Genomic DNA, 26662 nt, shown 5'->3' with positions numbered 1-26662 from the left:
TCATCCACTTTGGATCAAAAAAGAATAGAACAGGGTACTTTCTAAATGGTAAAAAGTTAAAAACAGTGGATGTCCAAAGGGACCGAGGGGTTCAGGTACATAGATCATTGAAGTGTCATGAACAGGTGCAGAAAATAATCAATAAGGCTAATGGAATGCTGGCCTTCATATCTAGAGGACCAGAGTACAAGGGGGCAGAAGTTATGCTGCAGCTATACAAAACCCTGGTTAGACCGCACCTGGAGTACTGTGAGCAGTTCTGGGCACCGCACCTTCGGAAGGACATATTGGCCTTGGAGGGAGTGCAGCGTAGGTTTACTAGAATGATACCCGGACTTCAAGGGATAAGTTACGAGGAGAGATTTCACAAATTGGGGTTGTATTCTTTCGAGTTTCGAAGGTTAAGGGGTGATCTGATCGAAGTTTATAAGATATTAAGGGGAACAGATAGGGTGGATGGAGAGAAACTATTTCCGCTGGTTGGGGATTTTAGGAGTGAGGGCACAGTCTAAAAATTAGAGCCAGACCTTTCAGGAGCGAGATTAGAAAACATTTCTACACACAAAGGGTTGTAGAAGTTTGGAACTCTCTTCCGCAAACGGCAATTGATACTTGCTCAATTGCTAAATTTAAATGTGAGATAGATAGCTTTTTGTCAACCAAAGGTATGAAGGGATATGGGCCAAAGGCAGGTATATGGAGTTAGATCACAGATCAGCCATGATCTTATCAAATGGCGGAGCAGGCACGAGGGGCTGAATGGCCTACTCCTGTTCCTATGTTCCTATGTACCCTGTTGCAGCAATCACTCAGCTTCTCCCATTCACTTCCAGCCTGAAGCCTTTGGACATCGAGTTTATGAAGCATTTACACGAGAAGGTGAACATTATTCCGCTCATTGCAAAAGCAGACACACTCACCCCCGAGGAGTGCCAGCACTTCAAGAAGCAGGTAACGAGTCCTCTGTGTAACCATTGGTAGATTCCAACAGGCAGTTGGGCACACTGTAACCGCAGTCTCTGCTCCTGGAGGTGGGAATGGGCACACTGTAACCACAGTCTCTGCTCCTGGAGGTGGGAGTGGGCACACTGTAACCACAGTCTCTGCTCCTGGAGGTGGGAGTGGGCACACTGTAACCACAGTCTCTGCTCCTGGAGGTGGGAGTGGGCACACTGTAACCACAGTCTCTGCTCCTGGAGGTGGGAATGGGCACACTGTAACCACAGTCTCTGCTCCTGGAGGTGGGAGTGGGCACACTGTAACCGCAGTCTCTGCTCCTGGAGGTGGGAATGGGCACGCTGTAACCACAGTCTCTGCTCCTGGAGGTGGGAGTGGGCACACTGTAACCACAGTCTCTGCTCCTGGAGGTGGGAGTGGGCACAGTGTAACCACAGTCTCTGCTCCTGGAGGTGGGAGTGGGCACGCTGTAACCACAGTCTCTGCTCCTGGAGGTGGGAATGGGCACAGTGTAACTGCAGCGAGTGAGGAGAGTGTCAGCTTGTGCTGTCTCACAGCGAGTGAGGAGAGTGTCAGCTTGTGCTGTCTCACAGCGAGTGAGGAGAGTGTCAGCTTGTGCTGTCACACAGCGAGTGAGGAGAGGGTCTGTACGTACTGTCAGCGAGTGAGGAGAGGGTCTGTACGTACTGTCAGCGAGTGAGGAGAGCGTCTGTACGTACTGTCAGCGAGTGAGGAGAGGGTCTGTACGTACTGTCACACAGCGAGTGAGGAGAGGGTCTGTACGTTCTGTCAGCGAGTGAGGGGAGGGTCTGTACGTACTGTCGCACAGCGAGTGAGGAGAGGGTCTGTCCGTACTGTCAGCGAGTGAGGAGAGGGTCTGTACGTACTGTCGCACAGCGAGTGAGGAGAGGGTCTGTACGTACTGTCACACAGCGAGTGAGGAGAGGGTCTGTACGTACTGTCACACAGCGAGTGAGGAGAGGGTCTGTACGTACTGTCACACAGCGAGTGAGGAGAGGGTCTGTACGTATTGTCACACAGCGAGTGAGGAGAGGGTCTGTCCGTACTGTCAGCGAGTGAGGAGAGGGTCTGTACGTACTGTCACACAGCGAGTGAGGAGAGGGTCTGTACGTACTGTCAGCGAGTGAGGAGAGGGTCTGTACGTACTGTCAGCGAGTGAGGAGAGGGTCTGTACGTACTGTCACACAGCGAGTGAGGAGAGGGTCTGTACGTACTGTCAGCGAGTGAGGAGAGGGTCTGTACGTACTGTCAGCGAGTGAGGAGAGGGTCTGTACGTACTGTCAGCGAGTGAGGAGAGGGTCTGTACGTACTGTCACACAGCGAGTGAGGAGAGGGTCTGTACGTACTGTCACACAGCGAGTGAGGAGAGGGTCTGTACGTACTGTCACACAGCGAGTGAGGAGAGGGTCTGTACGTACTGTCACACAGCGAGTGAGGAGAGGGTCTGTACGTACTGTCAGCGAGTGAGGAGAGGGTCTGTACGTACTGTCACACAGCGAGTGAGGAGAGGGTCTGTACGTACTGTCACACAGCGAGTGAGGAGAGGGTCTGTACGTACTGTCACACAGCGAGTGAGGAGAGGGTCTGTACGTACTGTCACACAGCGAGTGAGGAGAGGGTCTGTACGTACTGTCAGCGAGTGAGGAGAGGGTCTGTACGTACTGTCACACAGCGAGTGAGGAGAGGGTCTGTACGTACTGTCACACAGCGAGTGAGGAGAGGGTCTGTACGTACTGTCACACAGCGAGTGAGGAGAGGGTCTGTACGTACTGTCGCACAGCGAGTGAGGAGAGGGTCTGTCTGTACTGTCAGCGAGTGAGGGGAGGGTCTGTACGTACTGTCACACAGCGAGTGAGGGGAGGGTGTGTACGTACTGTCAGCGAGTGAGGGGAGGGTCTGTACGTACTGTCACACAGCGAGTGAGGAGAGGGTCTGTACGTACTGTCAGCGAGTGAGGAGAGGGTCTGTACGTACTGTCAGCGAGTGAGGAGAGGGTCTGTACGTACTGTCACACAGCGAGTGAGGAGAGGGTCTGTACGTACTGTCACACAGCGAGTGAGGAGAGGGTCTGCACGTACTGTCAGCGAGTGAGGAGAGGGTCTGTACGTACTGTCACACAGCGAGTGAGGAGAGGGTCTGTACGTACTGTCGCACAGCGAGTGAGGAGAGGGTCTGTCCGTACTGTCAGCGAGTGAGGAGAGGGTCTGTACGTACTGTCAGCGAGTGAGGAGAGGGTCTGTACGTACTGTCACACAGCGAGTGAGGAGAGGGTCTGTACGTACTGTCACACAGCGAGTGAGGAGAGGGTCTGTACGTACTGTCGCACAGCGAGTGAGGAGAGGGTCTGTACGTACTGTCACACAGCGAGTGAGGAGAGGGTCTGTACGTACTGTCAGCGAGTGAGGAGAGGGTCTGTACGTACTGTCAGCGAGTGAGGAGAGGGTCTGTACGTACTGTCAGCGAGTGAGGAGAGGGTCTGTACGTACTGTCAGCGAGTGAGGAGAGGGTCTGTACGTACTGTCAGCGAGTGAGGAGAGGGTCTGTACGTACTGTCACACAGCGAGTGAGGAGAGGGTCTGTACGTACTGTCGCACAGCGAGTGAGGAGAGGGTCTCTACGTACTGTCACACAGCGAGTGAGGAGAGGGTCTGTACGTACTGTCACACAGCGAGTGAGGAGAGGGTCTGTACGTACTGTCACACAGCGAGTGAGGAGAGGGTCTGTACGTACTGTCAGCGAGTGAGGAGAGGGTCTGTACGTACTGTCACACAGCGAGTGAGGAGAGGGTCTGTACGTACTGTCAGCGAGTGAGGAGAGGGTCTGTACGTACTGTCACACAGCGAGTGAGGAGAGGGTCTGTACGTACTGTCAGCGAGTGAGGAGAGGGTCTGTACGTACTGTCAGCGAGTGAGGAGAGGGTCTGTACGTACTGTCACACAGCGAGTGAGGAGAGGGTCTGTCCGTACTGTCAGCGAGTGAGGAGAGGGTCTGTACGTACTGTCACACAGCGAGTGAGGAGGGTCTGTACGTACTGTCAGCGAGTGAGGAGAGGGTCTGTACGTACTGTCACACAGCGAGTGAGGAGAGGGTCTGTACGTACTGTCAGCGAGTGAGGAGAGGATCTGTACGTACTGTCACACAGCGAGTGAGGAGAGGGTCTGTACGTACTGTCACACAGCGAGTGAGGAGAGGGTCTGTACGTACTGTCACACAGCGAGTGAGGAGAGGGTCTGTACGTACTGTCACACAGCGAGTGAGGAGAGGGTCTGTACGTACTGTCACACAGCGAGTGAGGAGAGGGTCTGTACGTACTGTCAGCGAGTGAGGAGAGGGTCTGTACGTACTGTCACACAGCGAGTGAGGAGAGGGTCTGTACGTACTGTCACACAGCGAGTGAGGAGAGGGTCTGTACGTACTGTCAGCGAGTGAGGAGAGGGTCTGTACGTACTGTCGCACAGCGAGTGAGGAGAGGGTCTGTCCGTACTGTCACACAGCGAGTGAGGAGAGGGTCTGTACGTATTGTCAGCGAGTGAGGAGAGGGTCTGTACGTACTGTCGCACAGCGAGTGAGGAGAGGGTCTGTACGTACTGTCGCACAGCGAGTGAGGAGAGGGTCTGTCTGTACTGTCAGCGAGTGAGGAGAGGGTCTGTACGTACTGTCAGCGAGTGAGGAGAGGGTCTGTACGTACTGTCACACAGCGAGTGAGGAGAGGGTCTGTCTGTACTGTCAGCGAGTGAGGAGAGGGTCTGTACGTACTGTCAGCGAGTGAGGAGAGGGTCTGTACGTACTGTCAGCGAGTGAGGGGAGGGTCTGTACGTACTGTCACACAGCGAGTGAGGAGAGGGTCTGTACGTACTGTCAGCGAGTGAGGAGAGGGTCTGTACGTACTGTCAGCGAGTGAGGGGAGGGTCTGTACGTACTGTCACACAGCGAGTGAGGAGAGGGTCTGTCTGTACTGTCAGCGAGTGAGGAGAGGGTCTGTACGTACTGTCAGCGAGTGAGGGGAGGGTCTGTACGTACTGTCACACAGCGAGTGAGGAGAGGGTCTGTACGTACTGTCACACAGCGAGTGAGGAGAGGGTCTGTACGTACTGTCAGCGAGTGAGGAGAGGGTCTGTACGTACTGTCAGCGAGTGAGGAGAGGGTCTGTACGTACTGTCACACAGCGAGTGAGGAGAGGGTCTGTACGTACTGTCACACAGCGAGTGAGGAGAGGGTCTGTACGTACTGTCACACAGCGAGTGAGGAGAGGATCTGTACGTACTGTCACACAGCGAGTGAGGAGAGGGTCTGTACGTACTGTCGCACAGCGAGTGAGGAGAGGGTCTGTACGTACTGTCAGCGAGTGAGGAGAGGGTCTGTACGTACTGTCAGCGAGTGAGGAGATGGTCTGTACGTACTGTCACACAGCGAGTGAGGAGAGGGTCTGTACGTACTGTCACACAGCGAGTGAGGAGAGGGTCTGTACGTACTGTCAGCGAGTGAGGAGAGGGTCTGTCTGTACTGTCAGCGAGTGAGGAGAGGGTCTGTACGTACTGTCAGCGAGTGAGGAGAGGGTCTGTCTGTACTGTCAGCGAGTGAGGAGAGGGTCTGTACGTACTGTCACACAGCGAGTGAGGAGAGGGTCTGTACGTACTGTCACACAGCGAGTGAGGAGAGGGTCTGTCTGAACTGTCAGCGAGTGAGGAGAGGGTCTGTACGTACTGTCACACAGCGAGTGAGGAGAGGGTCTGTCTGTACTGTCAGCGAGTGAGGAGAGGGTCTGTACGTACTGTCAGCGAGTGAGGGGAGGGTCTGTACGTACTGTCGCACAGCGAGTGAGGAGAGGGTCTGTCTGTACTGTCAGCGAGTGAGGAGAGGGTCTGTACGTACTGTCAGCGAGTGAGGGGAGGGTCTGTACGTACTGTCACACAGCGAGTGAGGAGAGGGTCTGTCTGTACTGTCAGCGAGTGAGGAGAGGGTCTGTACGTACTGTCAGCGAGTGAGGGGAGGGTCTGTACGTACTGTCGCACAGCGAGTGAGGAGAGGGTCTGTCTGTACTGTCAGCGAGTGAGGAGAGGGTCTGTACGTACTGTCAGCGAGTGAGGGGAGGGTCTGTACGTACTGTCACACAGCGAGTGAGGAGAGGGTCTGTACGTACTGTCACACAGCGAGTGAGGAGAGGGTCTGTACGTACTGTCAGCGAGTGAGGAGAGGGTCTGTACGTACTGTCACACAGCGAGTGAGGAGAGGGTCTGTACGTACTGTCAGCGAGTGAGGAGAGGGTCTGTACGTACTGTCGCACAGCGAGTGAGGAGAGGGTCTGTACGTACTGTCGCACAGCGAGTGAGGAGAGGGTCTGTACGTACTGTCAGCGAGTGAGGAGAGGGTCTGTCCGTACTGTCAGCGAGTGAGGAGAGGATCTGTACGTACTGTCAGCGAGTGAGGGGAGGGTCTGTACGTACTGTCAGCGAGTGAGGAGAGGGTCTGTACGTACTGTCACACAGCGAGTGAGGAGAGGGTCTGTACGTACTGTCACACAGCGAGTGAGGAGAGGGTCTGTACGTACTGTCAGCGAGTGAGGGGAGGGTCTGTACGTACTGTCAGCGAGTGAGGGGAGGGTCTGTACGTACTGTCAGCGAGTGAGGAGAGGGTCTGTACGTACTGTCAGCGAGTGAGGGGAGGGTCTGTACGTACTGTCAGCGAGTGAGGAGAGGATCTGTACGTACTGTCACACAGCGAGTGAGGAGAGGGTCTGTACGTACTGTCAGCGAGTGAGGAGAGGATCTGTACGTACTGTCACACAGCGAGTGAGGAGAGGGTCTGTACGTACTGTCACACAGCGAGTGAGGAGAGGGTCTGTACGTACTGTCACACAGCGAGTGAGGAGAGGGTCTGTACGTACTGTCACACAGCGAGTGAGGAGAGGGTCTGTACGTACTGTCAGCGAGTGAGGAGAGGGTCTGTACGTACTGTCAGCGAGTGAGGGGAGGGTCTGTACGTACTGTCACACAGCGAGTGAGGAGAGGGTCTGTACGTACTGTCACACAGCGAGTGAGGAGAGGGTCTGTACGTACTGTCACACAGCGAGTGAGGAGAGGGTCTGTACGTACTGTCAGCGAGTGAGGAGAGGGTCTGTACGTACTGTCAGCGAGTGAGGAGAGGGTATGTACGTACTGTCACACAGCGAGTGAGGAGAGGGTCTGTACGTACTGTCAGCGAGTGAGGAGAGGGTCTGTACGTACTGTCAGCGAGTGAGGAGAGGGTCTGTACGTACTGTCAGCGAGTGAGGAGAGGGTCTGTACGTACTGTCAGCGAGTGAGGAGAGGGTCTGTACGTACTGTCAGCGAGTGAGGAGAGGGTCTGTACGTACTGTCAGCGAGTGAGGAGAGGGTCTGTACGTACTGTCACACAGCGAGTGAGGAGAGGGTCTGTACGTACTGTCACACAGCGAGTGAGGAGAGGGTCTGTACGTACTGTCAGCGAGTGAGGAGAGGGTCTGTACGTACTGTCAGCGAGTGAGGAGAGGGTCTGTACGTACTGTCGCACAGCGAGTGAGGAGAGGGTCTGTCCGTACTGTCAGCGAGTGAGGAGAGGGTCTGTACGTACTGTCAGCGAGTGAGGAGAGGGTCTGTACGTACTGTCACACAGCGAGTGAGGAGAGGGTCTGTACGTCCTGTCGCACAGCGAGTGAGGAGAGGGTCTGTACGTACTGTCAGCGAGTGAGGAGAGGGTCTGTACGTACTGTCAGCGAGTGAGGAGAGGGTCTGTACGTACTGTCAGCGAGTGAGGAGAGGGTCTGTACGTACTGTCAGCGAGTGAGGAGAGGGTCTGTACGTACTGTCAGCGAGTGAGGAGAGGGTCTGTACGTACTGTCACACAGCGAGTGAGGAGAGGGTCTGTACGTACTGTCACACAGCGAGTGAGGAGAGGGTCTGTACGTACTGTCACACAGCGAGTGAGGAGAGGGTCTGTACGTACTGTCAGCGAGTGAGGAGAGGATCTGTACGTACTGTCACACAGCGAGTGAGGAGAGGGTCTGTACGTACTGTCAGCGAGTGAGGAGAGGGTCTGTACGTACTGTCACACAGCGAGTGAAGAGAGGGTCTGTACGTACTGTCACACAGCGAGTGAGGAGAGGGTCTGTACGTACTGTCACACAGCGAGTGAGGAGAGGGTCTGTACGTACTGTCACACAGCGAGTGAGGAGAGGGTCTGTACGTACTGTCGCACAGCGAGTGAGGAGAGGGTCTGTACGTACTGTCACACAGCGAGTGAGGAGAGGGTCTGTCTGTACTGTCAGCGAGTGAGGAGAGGGTCTGTACGTACTGTCAGCGAGTGAGGAGAGGGTCTGTACGTACTGTCAGCGAGTGAGGAGAGGGTCTGTACGTACTGTCGCACAGCGAGTGAGGAGAGGGTCTGTACGTACTGTCACACAGCGAGTGAGGAGAGGGTCTGTACGTACTGTCAGCGAGTGAGGGGAGGGTCTGTACGTACTGTCAGCGAGTGAGGAGAGGGTCTGTACGTACTGTCACACAGCGAGTGAGGAGAGGGTCTGTACGTACTGTCGCACAGCGAGTGAGGAGAGGATCTGTACGTACTGTCACACAGCGAGTGAGGAGAGGGTCTGTACGTACTGTCAGCGAGTGAGGAGAGGGTCTGTACGTACTGTCACACAGCGAGTGAGGAGAGGGTCTGTACGTACTGTCACACAGCGAGTGAGGAGAGGGTATGTACGTACTGTCAGCGAGTGAGGAGAGGGTCTGTACGTACTGTCAGCGAGTGAGGAGAGGGTCTGTACGTACTGTCACACAGCGAGTGAGGAGAGGGTCTGTACGTACTGTCACACAGCGAGTGAGGAGAGGGTCTGTACGTACTGTCACACAGCGAGTGAGGAGAGGGTCTGTACGTACTGTCGCACAGCGAGTGAGGAGAGGGTCTGTACGTACTGTCAGCGAGTGAGGAGAGGGTCTGTACGTACTGTCAGCGAGTGAGGAGATGGTCTGTACGTACTGTCACACAGCGAGTGAGGAGAGGGTCTGTACGTACTGTCAGCGAGTGAGGAGAGGGTCTGTCTGTACTGTCAGCGAGTGAGGAGAGGGTCTGTACGTACTGTCAGCGACTGAGGAGAGGGTCTGTCTGTACTGTCAGCGAGTGAGGAGAGGGTCTGTACGTACTGTCACACAGCGAGTGAGGAGAGGGTCTGTACGTACTGTCACACAGCGAGTGAGGAGAGGGTCTGTCTGAACTGTCAGCGAGTGAGGAGAGGGTCTGTACGTACTGTCACACAGCGAGTGAGGAGAGGGTCTGTCTGTACTGTCAGCGAGTGAGGAGAGGGTCTGTACGTACTGTCAGCGAGTGAGGGGAGGGTCTGTACGTACTGTCGCACAGCGAGTGAGGAGAGGGTCTGTCTGTACTGTCAGCGAGTGAGGAGAGGGTCTGTACGTACTGTCAGCGAGTGAGGGGAGGGTCTGTACGTACTGTCACACAGCGAGTGAGGAGAGGGTCTGTCTGTACTGTCAGCGAGTGAGGAGAGGGTCTGTACGTACTGTCAGCGAGTGAGGGGAGGGTCTGTACGTACTGTCGCACAGCGAGTGAGGAGAGGGTCTGTCTGTACTGTCAGCGAGTGAGGAGAGGGTCTGTACGTACTGTCAGCGAGTGAGGGGAGGGTCTGTACGTACTGTCACACAGCGAGTGAGGAGAGGGTCTGTACGTACTGTCAGCGAGTGAGGAGAGGGTCTGTACGTACTGTCGCACAGCGAGTGAGGAGAGGGTCTGTACGTACTGTCACACAGCGAGTGAGGAGAGGGTCTGTACGTACTGTCAGCGAGTGAGGAGAGGGTCTGTACGTACTGTCGCACAGCGAGTGAGGAGAGGGTCTGTACGTACTGTCAGCGAGTGAGGAGAGGGTCTGTACGTACTGTCGCACAGCGAGTGAGGAGAGGGTCTGTACGTACTGTCGCACAGCGAGTGAGGAGAGGGTCTGTACGTACTGTCAGCGAGTGAGGAGAGGGTCTGTCCGTACTGTCAGCGAGTGAGGAGAGGATCTGTACGTACTGTCAGCGAGTGAGGGGAGGGTCTGTACGTACTGTCAGCGAGTGAGGAGAGGGTCTGTACGTACTGTCACACAGCGAGTGAGGAGAGGGTCTGTACGTACTGTCACACAGCGAGTGAGGAGAGGGTCTGTACGTACTGTCAGCGAGTGAGGGGAGGGTCTGTACGTACTGTCAGCGAGTGAGGGGAGGGTCTGTACGTACTGTCAGCGAGTGAGGAGAGGGTCTGTACGTACTGTCAGCGAGTGAGGGGAGGGTCTGTACGTACTGTCAGCGAGTGAGGAGAGGATCTGTACGTACTGTCACACAGCGAGTGAGGAGAGGGTCTGTACGTACTGTCAGCGAGTGAGGAGAGGATCTGTACGTACTGTCACACAGCGAGTGAGGAGAGGGTCTGTACGTACTGTCACACAGCGAGTGAGGAGAGGGTCTGTACGTACTGTCAGCGAGTGAGGAGAGGGTCTGTACGTACTGTCAGCGAGTGAGGGGAGGGTCTGTACGTACTGTCACACAGCGAGTGAGGAGAGGGTCTGTACGTACTGTCACACAGCGAGTGAGGAGAGGGTCTGTACGTACTGTCACACAGCGAGTGAGGAGAGGGTCTGTACGTACTGTCACACAGCGAGTGAGGAGAGGGTCTGTACGTACTGTCAGCGAGTGAGGAGAGGGTCTGTACGTACTGTCAGCGAGTGAGGAGAGGGTCTGTACGTACTGTCGCACAGCGAGTGAGGAGAGGGTCTGTCCGTACTGTCAGCGAGTGAGGAGAGGGTCTGTACGTACTGTCAGCGAGTGAGGAGAGGGTCTGTACGTACTGTCACACAGCGAGTGAGGAGAGGGTCTGTACGTCCTGTCGCACAGCGAGTGAGGAGAGGGTCTGTACGTACTGTCAGCGAGTGAGGAGAGGGTCTGTACGTACTGTCAGCGAGTGAGGAGAGGGTCTGTACGTACTGTCAGCGAGTGAGGAGAGGGTCTGTACGTACTGTCAGCGAGTGAGGAGAGGGTCTGTACGTACTGTCACACAGCGAGTGAGGAGAGGGTCTGTACGTACTGTCACACAGCGAGTGAGGAGAGGGTCTGTACGTACTGTCACACAGCGAGTGAGGAGAGGGTCTGTACGTACTGTCAGCGAGTGAGGAGAGGATCTGTACGTACTGTCACACAGCGAGTGAGGAGAGGGTCTGTACGTACTGTCAGCGAGTGAGGAGAGGGTCTGTACGTACTGTCACACAGCGAGTGAGGAGAGGGTCTGTACGTACTGTCACACAGCGAGTGAGGAGAGGGTCTGTACGTACTGTCACACAGCGAGTGAGGAGAGGGTCTGTACGTACTGTCACACAGCGAGTGAGGAGAGGGTCTGTACGTACTGTCGCACAGCGAGTGAGGAGAGGGTCTGTACGTACTGTCACACAGCGAGTGAGGAGAGGGTCTGTCTGTACTGTCAGCGAGTGAGGAGAGGGTCTGTACGTACTGTCAGCGAGTGAGGAGAGGGTCTGTACGTACTGTCAGCGAGTGAGGAGAGGGTCTGTACGTACTGTCGCACAGCGAGTGAGGAGAGGGTCTGTACGTACTGTCACACAGCTAGTGAGGAGAGGGTCTGTACGTACTGTCAGCGAGTGAGGGGAGGGTCTGTACGTACTGTCAGCGAGTGAGGAGAGGGTCTGTACGTACTGTCACACAGCGAGTGAGGAGAGGGTCTGTACGTACTGTCGCACAGCGAGTGAGGAGAGGATCTGTACGTACTGTCACACAGCGAGTGAGGAGAGGGTCTGTACGTACTGTCAGCGAGTGAGGAGAGGGTCTGTACGTACTGTCACACAGCGAGTGAGGAGAGGGTCTGTACGTACTGTCACACAGCGAGTGAGGAGAGGGTATGTACGTACTGTCAGCGAGTGAGGAGAGGGTCTGTACGTACTGTCAGCGAGTGAGGAGAGGGTCTGTACGTACTGTCACACAGCGAGTGAGGAGAGGGTCTGTACGTACTGTCACACAGCGAGTGAGGAGAGGGTCTGTACGTACTGTCTCACAGCGAGTGAGGAGAGGGTCTGTACGTACTGTCAGCGAGTGAGGAGAGGGTCTGTCTGTACTGTCAGCGAGTGAGGAGAGGGTCTGTACGTACTGTCGCACAGCGAGTGAGGAGAGGATCTGTACGTACTGTCACACAGCGAGTGAGGAGAGGGTCTGCACGTACTGTCAGCGAGTGAGGAGAGGGTCTGTACGTACTGTCACACAGCGAGTGAGGAGAGGGTCTGTACGTACTGTCAGCGAGTGAGGAGAGGGTCTGTACGTACTGTCACACAGCGAGTGAGGAGAGGGTCTGTACGTACTGTCAGCGAGTGAGGAGAGGGTCTGTACGCACTGTCACACAGCGAGTGAGGAGAGGGTCTGTACGTACTGTCAGCGAGTGAGGAGAGGGTCTGTACGTACTGTCACACAGCGAGTGAGGAGAGGGTCTGTACGTACTGTCAGCGAGTGAGGAGAGGGTCTGTACGTACTGTCAGCGAGTGAGGAGAGGGTCTGTACGTACTGTCGCTCAGCGAGTGAGGAGAGGGTCTGTACGTACTGTCACACAGCGAGTGAGGAGAGGGTCTGTACGTACTGTCAGCGAGTGAGGAGAGGGTCTGTACGTACTGTCACACAGCGAGTGAGGAAAGGGTCTGTACGTACTGTCGCACAGCGAGTGAGGGGAGGGTCTGTACGTACTGTCACACAGCGAGTGAGGGGAGGGTCTGTACGTACTGTCAGCGAGTGAGGAGAGGGTCTGTACGTACTGTCAGCGAGTGAGGAGAGGGTCTGTACGTACTGTCAGCGAGTGAGGAGAGGGTCTGTACGTACTGTCACACAGCGAGTGAGGAGAGGGTCTGTACGTACTGTCAGCGAGTGAGGAGAGGGTCTGTACGTACTGTCAGCGAGTGAGGGGAGGGTCTGTACGTACTGTCACACAGCGAGTGAGGGGAGGGTCTGTACGTACTGTCGCACAGCGAGTGAGGAGAGGGTCTGTACGTACTGTCAGCGAGTGAGGAGAGGGTCTGTACGTACTGTCAGCGAGTGAGGAGAGGGTCTGTACGTACTGTCAGCGAGTGTGGAGAGGGTCTGTACGTACTGTCAGCGAGTGAGGAGAGGGTCTGTACGTACTGTCACACAGCGAGTGAGGAGAGGGTCTGTACGTACTGTCAGCGAGTGAGGAGAGGATCTGTACGTACTGTCAGCGAGTGAGGAGAGGGTATGTACGTACTGTCAGCGAGTGAGGAGAGGGTATGTACGTACTGTCAGCGAGTGAGGAGAGGGTCTGTACGTACTGTCACACAGCGAGTGAGGAGAGGGTCTGTACGTACTGTCAGCGAGTGAGGAGAGGGTCTGTACGTACTGTCGCACAGCGAGTGAGGAGAGGGTCTGTACGTACTGTCAGCGAGTGAGGAGAGGGTCTGTACGTACTGTCGCACAGCGAGTGAGGAGAGGGTCTGTACGTACTGTCAGCGAGTGAGGAGAGGGTCTGTACGTACTGTCACACAGCGAGTGAGGAGAGGGTCTGTACGTACTGTCAGCGAGTGAGGAGAGGGTCTGTACGTACTGTCACACAGCGAGTGAGGAGAGGGTCTGTACGTACTGTCACACAGCGAGTGAGGAGAGGGTCTGTACGTACTGTCACACAGCGAGTGAGGAGAGGGTCTGTACGTACTGTCACACAGCGAGTGAGGAGAGGGTCTGTACGTACTGTCAGCGAGTGAGGAGAGGGTCTGTACGTACTGTCAGCGAGTGAGGAGAGGGTCTGTACGTACTGTCAGCGAGTGAGGAGAGGGTCTGTACGTACTGTCGCACAGCGAGTGAGGAGAGGATCTGTACGTACTGTCAGCGAGTGAGGAGAGAGTCTGTACGTACTGTCACACAGCGAGTGAGGAGAGGGTCTGTACGTACTGTCAGCGAGTGAGGAGAGGGTCTGTACGTACTGTCAGCGAGTGAGGAGAGGGTATGTACGTACTGTCAGCGAGTGAGGAGAGGGTCTGTACGTATTGTCAGCGAGTGAGGAGAGGATCTGTACGTACTGTCAGCGAGTGAGGAGAGGGTATGTACGTACTGTCAGCGAGTGAGGAGAGGGTCTGTACGTACTGTCAGCGAGTGAGGAGAGGATCTGTACGTACTGTCACACAGCGAGTGAGGAGAGGGTCTGTACGTACTGTCACACAGCGAGTGAGGAGAGGGTCTGTACGTACTGTCACACAGCGAGTGAGGAGAGGGTCTGTACGTACTGTCGCACAGCGAGTGAGGAGAGGGTCTGTACGTACTGTCACACAGCGAGTGAGGAGAGGGTCTGTACGTACTGTCACACAGCGAGTGAGGAGAGGGTCTGTACGTACTGTCGCACAGCGAGTGAGGAGAGGATCTGTACGTACTGTCAGCGAGTGAGGAGATGGTCTGTACGTACTGTCAGCGAGTGAGGAGAGGGTCTGTACGTACTGTCACACAGCGAGTGAGGAGAGGGTCTGTACGTACTGTCAGCGAGTGAGGAGAGGGTCTGTACGTACTGTCAGCGAGTGAGGAGAGGGTCTGTACGTACTGTCACACAGCGAGTGAGGAGAGGGTCTGTACGTACTGTCAGCGAGTGAGGAGAGGGTCTGTACGTACTGTCAGCGAGTGAGGAGAGGGTCTGTACGTACTGTCACACAGCGAGTGAGGAGAGGGTCTGTACGTACTGTCACACAGCGAGTGAGGAGAGGGTCTGTACGTACTGTCACACAGCGAGTGAGGAGAGGGTCTGTACGTACTGTCACACAGCGAGTGAGGAGAGGGTCTGTACGTACTGTCACACAGCGAGTGAGGAGAGGGTCTGTACGTACTGTCACACAGCGAGTGAGGAGAGGGTCTGTACGTACTGTCAGCGAGTGAGGAGAGGGTCTGTACGTACTGTCACACAGCGAGTGAGGAGAGGGTCTGTACGTACTGTCACACAGCGAGTGAGGAGAGGGTCTGTACGTACTGTCAGCGAGTGAGGAGAGGGTCTGTACGTACTGTCACACAGCGAGTGAGGAGAGGGTCTGTCCGTACTGTCACACAGCGAGTGAGGAGAGGGTCTGTACGTACTGTCACACAGCGAGTGAGGAGAGGGTCTGTACGTACTGTCAGCGAGTGAGGAGAGGGTCTGTACGTTCTGTCAGCGAGTGAGGAGAGGGTCTGTACGTACTGTCAGCGAGTGAGGAGAGGGTCTGTACGTACTGTCACATAGCGAGTGAGGAGAGGGTCTGTACGTACTGTCAGCGAGTGAGGAGAGGGTCTGTACGTACTGTCAGCGAGTGAGGAGAGGGTCTGTACTGTCAATGAATGCGGAGAGCGTCGGTTCATTGTTATTTCTTGGGATTGAGACACTTTTCCGTTTGCACAGATAATGAAGGAGATCAAGGAGCAGAAGATTAAAATTTATGACTTCCCGAGCACTGAAGATGAAGATGATAATAAATTCTCGAAAAAATTTAAGGTAATTGTTTATTTTTTTTGTCGAGTGTGCTCATCACCAATTATTGCAGTCACACCTCACTGAGAGTTTATCACACCCCATGTAGCACTCCAATTATCCCAAGCCCCTCACTCAATCAAACCACTCCAAATTAAAGGTGTCCACATGGGAATCAGTATGGGGCCTAGCTGTGCCTCTCTTTCCTTGGGATATGTGGAATATTCTTGCTCCAGTCCAACTCGGGTCCCCTTCCACACCTCCTTTTCCGGTACATTGATGACTCTTTGTACTGCTTCCTGCTGTTGCCCCGCACAGGAAAATTTCATCAACTTTGCTTCCAATTCCCACCCCACCATCGCCGACTCCTCCCTTCCTCGTCTTATCTATTTCCATTTCTAGGGATAGGCTGTCGACCAATATTTATTATAAGCCCTAAATCAAAAGCAAAATACTGCGGATGCTGAAAATCTGAAATAAAAATAGAAAATGCTGGAGAAGCTCAGCAAGTGAGGCAGCATCTGTGGAGAAAGAAACAGAGTTCATGTTTCAGGTCAAAGAACCTTCGTCAGAACTGGAAGATGTTAGAGTAAAAATTTTTAAACAAATACAGAGCCACGGCAAGGGGGAGGGAAGAACAAAAGGGAAGATCTGTGATAGGGTAGAAGGCAAGAGTGATTAAATGACAAAAGGGGTGATGAGGCAAGGAGGGTGGGAATGGGACAAGTTAAGAAACAAAAGATTGGTCCAGAGTAGCTGTGAATAGCAACAGTAGAACCAGCACTAGCTGATTGGAAAAAAAATGGGAGCAGTTTTTTTTTATTCGTTCATGGGATGTGGGCGTCGCTGGCAAGGCCGGCATTTATTGCCCATCCCTAATTGCCCTTGAGAAGGTGGTGGTGAGCTGCCTTCTTGAACTGCTGCAGTCCGTGTGGTGACTGTTCTCCCACAGTGCTGTTAGGAAGGGAGTTCCAGGATTTTGACCCAGCGACGATGAAGGAACGGCGATATATTTCCAAGTCGGGATGGTGTGTGACTTGGAGGGGAACGTGCAGGTGGTGTTGTTCCCATGTGCCTGCTGCACTTGGCCTTCTAGGTGGTAGAGGTCGTGGGTTTGGGAGGTGCTGTCGAAGAAGCCTTGGCGAGTTGCTGCAGTACATCCTGTGGATGGTACACACTGCAGCCACAGTGTGCTGGTGGTGAAGGGAGTGAATGTTTAGGGTGGTGGATGGGGTGCCAATCAAGCGGGCTGATTTGTCCTGGATGGTGTCGAGCTTCTTGAGTGTTGTTGGAGCTGCACTGATCCAGGCAAATGGAGAGTATTCTGTTAATGACAGCTTCCATCACTTTTTGCTGATGTTTGAGAGTAGACATTCAACGGCATTACCATCGCTGAATCCCCCACCATCAACATCCTGGGGGTCACCATTGACCAGAAACTTAACTGGACCAGCCATATAAATACTGTGGCTACGAGAGCAGGTCAGAGGCTGGGTATTCTGCGGCGAGTGACTCATCTCCTGACTCCCCAAAGCCTTTCCACCATCTACAAGGCACAAGTCAGGAGTGTGATGGAATACTCCCCACTTGCCTGGATGAGTGCAGCTCCAACAACACTCAAGAAGCTTGACACCATCCAGGACAAAGCAGCCCGCTTGATTGGCACCCCATCCACCACCCTAAACATTCACTCCCTTCACCACCAGCACACTGTGGCTGCAGTGTGTACCATCCACAGGATGCACTGCAGCAACTCGCCAAGACTTCTTTGACAGCACCTCCCAAAACCGCGACCTCTACCACCTAGAAGGACAAGAGCAGCAGGTACATGGGAACAACACCACCTGCACGTTCCCCTCCAAGTCACACACCATCCCGACTTGGAAATATATCGCCGTTCCTTCATCGTCGCTGGATCAAAATCCTGGAACTCCCTTCCTAACAGCACTGTGGGAGAACAGTCACCACACGGACTGCAGCGGTTCAAGAAGACGGTTCACCACCACCTTCTCAAGGGCAATTAGGGATGGGCAATAAATGCCGGCCTCGCCAGCGACGCCCACATCCCATGAACAAATTAAAAAAAAGACTGATGGGCAGTAATTGGCCGGATTGGATTTGTCCTGCTTTTTGTGGACAGGACATACCTGGGCAATTTTCCACATTGTCAGGTAGATGCCAGTGGTGTAGCTGTACTGAAACAGTTTGGCTAGAGGCACGGCTAGTTCTGGAGCACAAGTCTTCAGCACTACAGCTGGGATGTTGTCGGGGCCCATATCCTTTGCTGTATCCAGTGCACTCAGCCGTTTCTTGATATCACATGGAGTGAATCAAATTGGCTGAAGACTGGCTTCTGTGATGGTGGGGATATCGGGAGGAGGCCGAGATGGATCATCCACTCAACACTTCTGGCTGAAGATGGATGCAAACACTTCAGCCTTGTCTTTTGCACTCACGTGCTGGACTCTTGCCATCATTGAGGATGGGGATGTTTACAGAGCCTCCTCCTCCCGTTAGTTGTTTAATTGTCCACCTCCATTCATGACTGGATGTGGCAGGACTGCAGAGCTTTGATCTGATCCGTTGGTTGTGGAATTGCTTTGCTATGTCTATAGCATGTTGCTTCCGCTGTTTAGCATGCATGTAGTCCTGTGTTGTAGCTTCACCAGGTTGGCACCTCATTTTTAGGTATGCCTGGTGCTGCTCCTGGCATGCTCTTCTACACTCCTCATTGAACCAGGGTTGATCCCCTGGCTTGTTGGTAATGGTAGAGTGAGGAATATGCCAGGCCATGAGGTTACAGATTGTGCTGGAATACAATTCTGCTGCTGCTGATGGCCCACAGCGCCTCATGGATGCCCAGTTTTGAACTGCTAGATCTGTTCTGAATCTATCCCACTTAGCACGGTGGTAGTGCCACACAACACGTTGGATGGTGTCCTCAGTGCGAAGATGGGACTTCGTCTCTACAAGGACTGTGCGGTGGTCACTCCTACCAATACTGTCATGGACGGATGCATCTGCGACATGTAGATTGGTGAGGACGAGGTCAAGTCGGTTTTTCCCTCGTGTTGGTTCACTCACCACCTGCCGCAGGCCCAGTCTAGCAGCTATGTCCTTCAGGATTCGGCCAGCTCGGCCAGTAGTGGTGCTACTGAGCCACTCGATGATGGACATTGAAGTCCCGCTCCCAGACTACATTCTGACCCCTTGCTACCCTCAGTGCTTCCTCCAAGAGGTGCTCAACATGGAGGAGGACTGATTCATCAGCTGAGGGAGGGTGGTAGGTGGTAATCAGCAGGAGGTTTCCTTGCCCATGTTTGGTCTGATGCCATGAGATTTCATGGGGTCCAGAGTCAATGTTGAGGACTCCCAGGGCCACTCCCTCCTGACTGTATATCACTGTACCGCCACCTCTGGTGGGTCTGTCCTGCCGGTGGGTCAGGACATACCCAGGGATGGTGATGGAAGAGTCTGGGACATTGGCTGAAAGGTATGATTCTGTGAGTATGGCTATGTCAGGCTGTTGCTTGACTAGTCTGTGGGACAGCTCTCCCAATTTTGGCACAAGTCCCCAGATGTTCGTGAGGAGGACTTTGCAGCATCGACTGGGCTTGGATTGCCTTTGTCATGTCCGGTGCCGGGTGGAAAGAAACAGAATTAACGTTTCAGATCAAAGACCTTTTGTCAGAACTGGAAGATGTTAGAGTTTTTCAGCAAATACAGAGCCAGGGAATGGGGGGGGAGGGCAGGGCAGGGGAGGAGAGGAAAGAACAAAAGGGAAGGTCTGAGGTAGGGTAGAGGGCAAGAGTGATTAAATGACAAAAGGGATGATGGTGCAAGGCAAGGAGGGAATGGGACAGGTTAACAAACAAAAGATGGGTCTAGAGTAACTGTGAATAGCAACAGCAGAACCAGCACTCGCTGACCGAAAAAATGGGAGCAGTGGTTATGATCTGAAGTTATTGAAATCAATGTTGAGTCCAGAAGGTTGTAAAGTGTAAAGCAAAGGGGTGGGGAAGATGTATTTGGTGGTGGACCGCTCCCTCCGCGATACCCTGGTCCACTCTTCCATCACCCCCAACACCCGCTCTCCTCCACACGACACCTTCCCGTGTGAGCGCAGGAGATGCAACACCTGCCCTTTCACCTCCTCCCTTCTCACAATCCAGGGCCCAAACACTCCTTCCAGGTGAAACAGTGATTTACTTGTATTTCTTTCAATTTACTGTACTGTATCCGCTGCTCACAATGCGGTCTCCTCTCCACCGGGGAGACTAAACGCAGATTGGGTGATCGCTTTGCTGAACACCTCCGCTCTGTCCACAAGTGTGACCCTGACCTGCCGGTCGCTTGACATTTTAATTCCCCCTCCCACTCCCACTCTGCCCTCTCTGTCCTCGGCCTCTTACACTGTTCCAATGAAGCTCAATGGAAGCTCGAGGAACAGCACCTCGCCTTTCGTTTAGACACTTTACAACCATCCAGACTCAACATTGATTTCAATAACTTCAGATCAGGACCACTGCTCCCATTTTTTCGGTCAGCGAGTGCTGGTTCTGCTGTTGCTATTCACAGTTACTCTAGACCCATCTTTTGTTTGTTAACCTGTCCCATTCCCTCCTTGCCTTGCACCATCATCCCTTTTGTCATTTAATCACTCTTGCCCTCTACCCTATCATAGACCTTCCCTTTTATTCCTTCCCCCCCCCCCTTTCTCTGGCTCTGATTTGTTTAAAAACTTTAACACTTTAATATCTTCCAGTTCTGACGAAGGTTCTTTGACCTGAAACATTAACTCTGTTTCTTTCTCCACAGACGCTGCCTCACTTGCTGAGCTTCTCCAGCATTTTCTGTTTTTGTTTCTACTATAAGCCCACCGACTCCCACAGCTTCCTTGATTACACTTCCTCCCACCCCATTTCCTGTATGGACCCTATTGCATTCCCCCAGTTTCTCCATCTCCATCGCATCTGTTCCTACGATGCCACCTTCCACACCAGTGCTGGATATCCCTTGTCCTCTCCTTCCACCCCACCAGCCTCCACATTCATCAACAAAACAACAACTTCCTTTTATACAGCACCTTTAACATAGTAAAATGTCCCAAGGCACTTCACAGGAGCGATTATCAAACAAATTTTGACACAGAGACACATAAGGAGATATTAGGACAGGTGACCAAAAGCTTGGTCAAAGTTTTAGGAAACGTGTTAAAAGAAGAGAGAGGTAGAGAGGTTTAGGGAGGGAATCCCAGAGTGTAGGGCCTGTGGAGGTTACAGAGATAATACATGACCATTACATACCCCTAAGGGGCAAGAACTCTACTTACCAAATAAAACAGCCCTGATCTGCAAAAAAGGTGAGAGATAACAAAACTATAGGAAAGAGCATACGAAAGTACAAAGAACAGTGTAGATCCAGGGGACTGGGACAGGTACAAAAAACAGCAAAGGAAGACAAAAAAGATAGTAAGAGCTGCAAAAGGAAATACGAAAAGAAACTTGCAAAGGGGTATCAAGATTAACACAATAAGTTCTTATAATAATATTAGAAGAGGTAGTCAAGGTTAATGCGGGCCCTTTAAAAACAGATGGGGGTAATATTGCGAAATGGCAGTCTTGTTGAATAATTGTTTTGCGTCAGTCTTCACAGTAGAGGACGAGGATAATATACCCGACATTCCAGGGGAACTAATAATGAATCAAGGATTGGATCTCACTAAAGTTAACGTTAGCAAGAAAACAATATTAGAAAAAGTAATGGCAGTAAAGACTGACCAATCCCCAGGACCTGATGGTTTGCACCCCAGGGTTTTAAAGGAAGAAGGTGAGGAAATTGCAAAAGCTTTAGCGATAATCTTCCAAAGCGCTCTCGATTCAGGAATTGTCCCTTTAGGTTGGAAAATTGCAAATGTAACTCCATTATTTAAGAAAGGTGAGAGAGAGAAACCAGGAAATTATAGACCTGCTGGTCTAACATCTGTTGTGGGGAAGTTACTATAATTAAGGAATGAATGAGCGCTTAGAGAAATTTGAGCTGATTAGAGAGAACCAACATGGGTAGGTCATGTCCAACAAACCTAATTGAATTTTTTGATGAAGTAACTAAAGTAGTAGATAGGGGAATGTCTATGGATAGTAACAGACTTCAGGAGGATATAGACTGGTGAAATGGGCAGACACATGGCAGATGAAATTTAAGGGATAAGTGTGAAGTGCTGCATTTTGGTAGGAAGAATGAGAGAATGGTAGGAAAATGGTACAATTTTAAAGGGGGTGCAGGAACAAAGAGACCTGGGGGTCACATACACAAATCTTTGAAGGTGGCAGGACAAGTTGAGAACTCTTTTTTAAAAAAAAAAGCATATGGGTTCCTGGGCTTTTAGTAGAGGCAAAGAGTACAAAGCAAGGAACTTATGCTAAACCTTAATAAAACACTGGTTAGGCCTCAGCTGGAGTACTGTGTTCAATTCTGGGCACCACACTTTAGGAAGGATGTCATGGCCTTAGAGAGGGTGCAGAGGAGATTTACTAGAATGGTTCCAGGGATGAGGGACTTCAGTTATGTGTATAGACTGGAGAAGCTGGGATTGTTCTCCTTAGAACAAAGAAGGTTAAGGGGAGATTTGATAGAAGTGTTCAAAATCATGAAGGGTTTTGATAGAGTAAATAAAGAGAAACTGTTTCCAGTGGCAGAAGGGTCGGTAACCAGAGGACGCAGATTTAAGGTGATCGGCAAAAGAGCCAGAGGCAACATGAGGAAACATTTTTATTTACTCAGTGAGTTATGATGATCTGGAATTCACTGCCTGAAAAGGTGGTGGAAGCAGATTCAATAATAACTTTCAAAAGGGAATTGGATAAATACTTGAAGGAAATTACAGGGAGAGAGCAGGGGAGTGGGACTACTTGAATAACTCTTTCAAAGAGCTGGCACAGGCACGATGTGCCAAATGGCCGCCTCCTGTGCTGTACCGACTAAAATACTATGATAAGTTGAGGTCATCCATTTTGGACCAAAAAAAGCTAGATCCAAGTATTTTTTAAATGGTGAAAAGCTAGGAACAGTGGAGATCCGAAGAGTCCATGTACGCAGATCACCAAAAAATAATCAAAAACGCTAATGGAATGTTAGCCTTTATAACTAGAGGGCTAGAATATAAAGGGGAGGAAGTTTTGCTACAATTATACAAAGCCCTGGTTAGTCCACATCTCGAGTACTTTGTTCAGCATCGCACCTTAGAAAGGATATATTGGCCTTGGAAGGAGTGCAGCGCAGATTCACCAGAATGTTACTAGGGTTAGATTATGAGGAGAGATTACGTAAACTAGGCTTGAGTTCCCTAGAATATAGAAGGTTAAGGGGTGATTTGATTGAGGTTTATAAAATTTTGAAAGGAATTGATAGGTTCGATAGAGAGAAACTTTTTTCGCTCGTGAGGGAATCTAGGACAAGGGAACATAACTTTAAAATCAGAGCGAGGCCATTCAGGAGAGAAGTTAGGAAACTTCTTCATGCAAAGGGCGGTAGAGGTGTGGAACACACTCCCACAAAAAGCAGTAGATGCTAGCTCAATTAATAATTTTCAGTCTGAGATCGATAGATTTTTGCTGGCCGAGGGTATTAGGGAGATGGAGCCCAGGCGGGTGGATGGAGTTAGGATACAGATCAGCCATGATCTCACTGAATGGCTGGAGGGGCTGAATGGCCTCCTATTCCTATGCCGCCACCAAACACGTCTTCCCCTCCCCTCACCTTTCAGCATTCTCTCTGTGACACCTTCGTCCACTCTTCCAACACCCGCTCACCCTCCTCACGGCACCTTTCCGTGCAAGAGATGCAACACCTGTCCCTTCACCTCCTCCCTTCTCACCGTCCAGGTCCCCGAACACTCCTTCCAGGTAAAACAGCGATTTACTTGTACTTCTTTCAATTTACTACACTGTATCCACTGCACACAATGCGGGGAGACTAAACGCAGATTGGGTGATCGCTTTGCTGAACACCTCCGCTCTGTCCACAAGCGTCACCCTGACCTGCCAGTTGCTTGGCATTTTAATTCTCCATCCCACTCCCACTCTGACCAGAACTGGACACAGTTCTCAAGGTGGGTCTGACCAGAACTGGACACAGTTCTCAAGGTGGGTCTGACCGGAACTGGACACAGTTCTCAAGGTGGGTCTGACCGGAACTGGACACAGTTCTCAAGGTGGGTCTGACCGGAACTGGACACAGTTCTCAAGGTGGGTCTGACCGGAACTGGACACAGTTCTCAAGGTGGGTCTGACCGGAACTGGACACAGTTCTCAAGGTGGGTCTGACCGGAACTGGACACAGTTCTCAAGGTGGGTCTGACCGGAACTGGACACAGTTCTCAAGGTGGGTCTGACCGGAACTGGACACAGTTCTCAAGGTGGGTCTGACCGGAACTGGACACAGTTCTCAAGGTGGGTCTGACCGGAACTGGACACAGTTCTCAAGGTGGGTCTGACCGGAACTGGACACAGTTCTCAAGGTGGGTCTGACCGGAACTGGACACAGTTCTCAAGGTGGGTCTGACCGGAGCACCCTACAGATTGGTCACCACTTCCTCCTCTTGCCCTCCACTGTTAGCCTTTGTTGTTGCTGCCCTGCTCTGGGTGTGGTGCCTGCTGTTACCTGGTGAACGTTGAGGCTGATGATGGGGATCTCTTCTGTCCCCAGGATCGTGTACCACTGGCAGTTGTCGGAAGCAACCTTGTCTTTGAGGTCAGTGGGAAAAAGGTCAGAGGTCGTCAGTATCCATGGGGAGTGGCGGAAGGTAAAAGTTCTGTTTATTTCAGGTTCAGTATTTAAGGTTTTCAGATCAATCGGTACAAGATCCTCTCAGGAGCCAATCCGGCTTTACCCCAGCGGGCCGGCCGCTCCGGCCTTACCCCAGCGGGCCGGCCGCTCCGGCCTTACCCCAGCGGGCCGGCAAATCCGGCCTTACCCCTCTTACAAATATTACATAGAATGCACAGCACAGAAACAGGCCATTCGGCCCAACAAGTCCATGCCGGTGTTTATGCTCCACTCTAGACCTCTCCCACCCACACAGACACTTAGTAACCAGACACCTGTATTTCAGTGTTACATCCACTCATGGATAATTAATAGCCAGACCCCCCTGTATTGGTTATTAAGTATCTATATCAGTGATACATCCCTTATACAGGCGTCTGGTTATTAAGTGCCATAAGGGATGTAATTCTGATATAGATACTTAATAACCAAATTTATATCAGTGTTACATTTCTCATATATACAGGGTCTGATTATTAAGTATCTATGATGACACGAAACTTGGAAATGTAGTAAACAATGTGGAGGATAGTAACAGACTTCAGGAGGGCAGAGACTGGTGAAATGGGCAGACACATGGCAGATGAAATTTAACACAGAGAAGTGTAAAGTGATGCATTTTGGTGGGAAAAATGAGAGGCAATATAAATTAAATGGTACAGTTTTAAAGGGGGTGCAGGGACAGAGACACCCGGGGTGGGGGGGGGTGCAGGGACAGAGACACCCGGGGTGGGGGGGGGTGCAGGGACAGAGACACCCGGGGTGGGGGGGGGTGCAGGGACAGAGACACCCGGGGGTGGGGGGGGTGCAGGGACAGAGAGACCCGGGGTGGGGGGGGGTGCAGGGACAGAGAGACCCGGGGGTGGGGGGGGGTGCAGGGACAGAGAGACCCGGGGTGGGGGGGGGTGCAGGGACAGAGAGACCCGGGGTGGGGGGGGGTGCAGGGACAGAGAGACCCGGGGTGGGGGGGGGTGCAGGGACAGAGAGACCCGGGGTGGGGGGGGGGTGCAGGGACAGAGAGACCCGGGGTGGGGGGGGGTGCAGGGACAGAGAGACCCGGGGTGGGGGGGGGTGCAGGGACAGAGAGACCCGGGGTGGGGGGGGGGTGCAGGGACAGAGAGACCCGGGGTGGGGGGGGGTGCAGGGACAGAGAGACCCGGGGTGGGGGGGGGTGCAGGGACAGAGAGACCCGGGGTGGGGGGGGGGGTGCAGGGACAGAGAGACCCGGGGTGGGGGGGGGGTGCAGGGACAGAGAGACCCGGGGTGGGGGGGGGGTGCAGGGACAGAGAGACCCGGGGTGGGGGGGGGGTGCAGGGACAGAGAGACCCGGGGTGGGGGGGGGTGCAGGGACAGAGAGACCCGGGGTGGGGGGGGGTGCAGGGACAGAGAGACTGGGAAGGGGTGGGGAGGGTGCAGGGACAGAGAGACCCGGGGGGAGGGGGGAGAGGGTGCAGGGACAGAGAGACCCGGGGTGGGGGGGGGTGCAGGGACAGAGAGACCCGGGGTGGGGGGGGGTGCAGGGACAGAGAGACCCGGGGTGGGGGGGGGTGCAGGGACAGAGAGACCCGGGGTGGGGGGGGGTGCAGGGACAGAGAGACTGGGAAGGGGTGGGGAGGGTGCAGGGACAGAGAGACCCGGGGGGAGGGGGGAGAGGGTGCAGGGACAGAGAGACCCGGGGTGGGGGGGGGTGCAGGGACAGAGAGACCCGGGGTGGGGGGGGGGTGCAGGGACAGAGAGACCCGGGGTGGGGGGGGGGGTGCAGGGACAGAGACCTGGGAGGGGGGGGTGCAGGGACAGAGACCTGGGAGGGGGGGGTGCAGGGACAGAGAGACCCGGGGTGGGGGGGGGGTGCAGGGACAGAGAGACCCGGGGTGGGGGGGGGGTGCAGGGACAGAGACCTGGGAGGGGGGGGTGCAGGGACAGAGACCTGGGAGGGGGGGGTGCAGGGACAGAGACCTGTGAGGGGGGGTGCAGGGTCAGAGAGACCCGGGGGTGGGGTGAGGGTGCAGGGACAGAGAGACCCGGAGGGGGGGGGGATGGTGCAGGGACAGATAGACCCGGGGGTTGCAGGGACAGAGAGACCCGGGAGGGGGGGGGGGTGCAGGGACAGAGAGACCGGGAGGGGGTGGAGGGTGCAGGGACAGAGAGACCCGGGGGGGGGGGGGGGGGAAGGGTGCAGGGACAGAGACTCCCGAGGGGGGTGCACATACACAAATGTTTGAAGGTGACAGGACAAGTTGAGAAGGCATATGGGATCCTGGGCTTTATTAATAGAGGGATAGAGTACAAAAGCAAGGAAGTTTTGCTGAACCTTCATAATTCACTGGTTGGGCCTCAGCTGGAGGATTGTGTCCAGTTCTGGGCTCCACACTTTAGGAAGGAT

General features: G+C 53.5%; 1 protein-coding gene across 1 annotated transcript in view; it reads left to right on the top strand.

Annotated features, from left to right (window-relative positions):
• Window positions 1-26662, top strand: part of LOC137333450 (septin-7-like) — a 162223-nt gene that overhangs the window by 60164 nt on the left and 75397 nt on the right. The window contains exons 5-7 of the mRNA XM_067997600.1: window positions 834-951; window positions 15385-15477; window positions 24160-24256. Of these exons, the coding sequence (XP_067853701.1) occupies window positions 834-951; window positions 15385-15477; window positions 24160-24256 (308 nt within the window). The remainder of the gene's footprint in view (window positions 1-833; window positions 952-15384; window positions 15478-24159; window positions 24257-26662) is intronic.

The sequence above is a fragment of the Heptranchias perlo genome, chromosome 16 (assembly GCF_035084215.1).
Source record: "Heptranchias perlo isolate sHepPer1 chromosome 16, sHepPer1.hap1, whole genome shotgun sequence".
Taxonomy (NCBI): Eukaryota; Metazoa; Chordata; class Chondrichthyes; order Hexanchiformes; family Hexanchidae; genus Heptranchias; species Heptranchias perlo.
The sequence above is the reverse complement of the archived record's forward strand: the minus strand, read 5'-3'. Positions and strand labels throughout refer to the sequence as shown.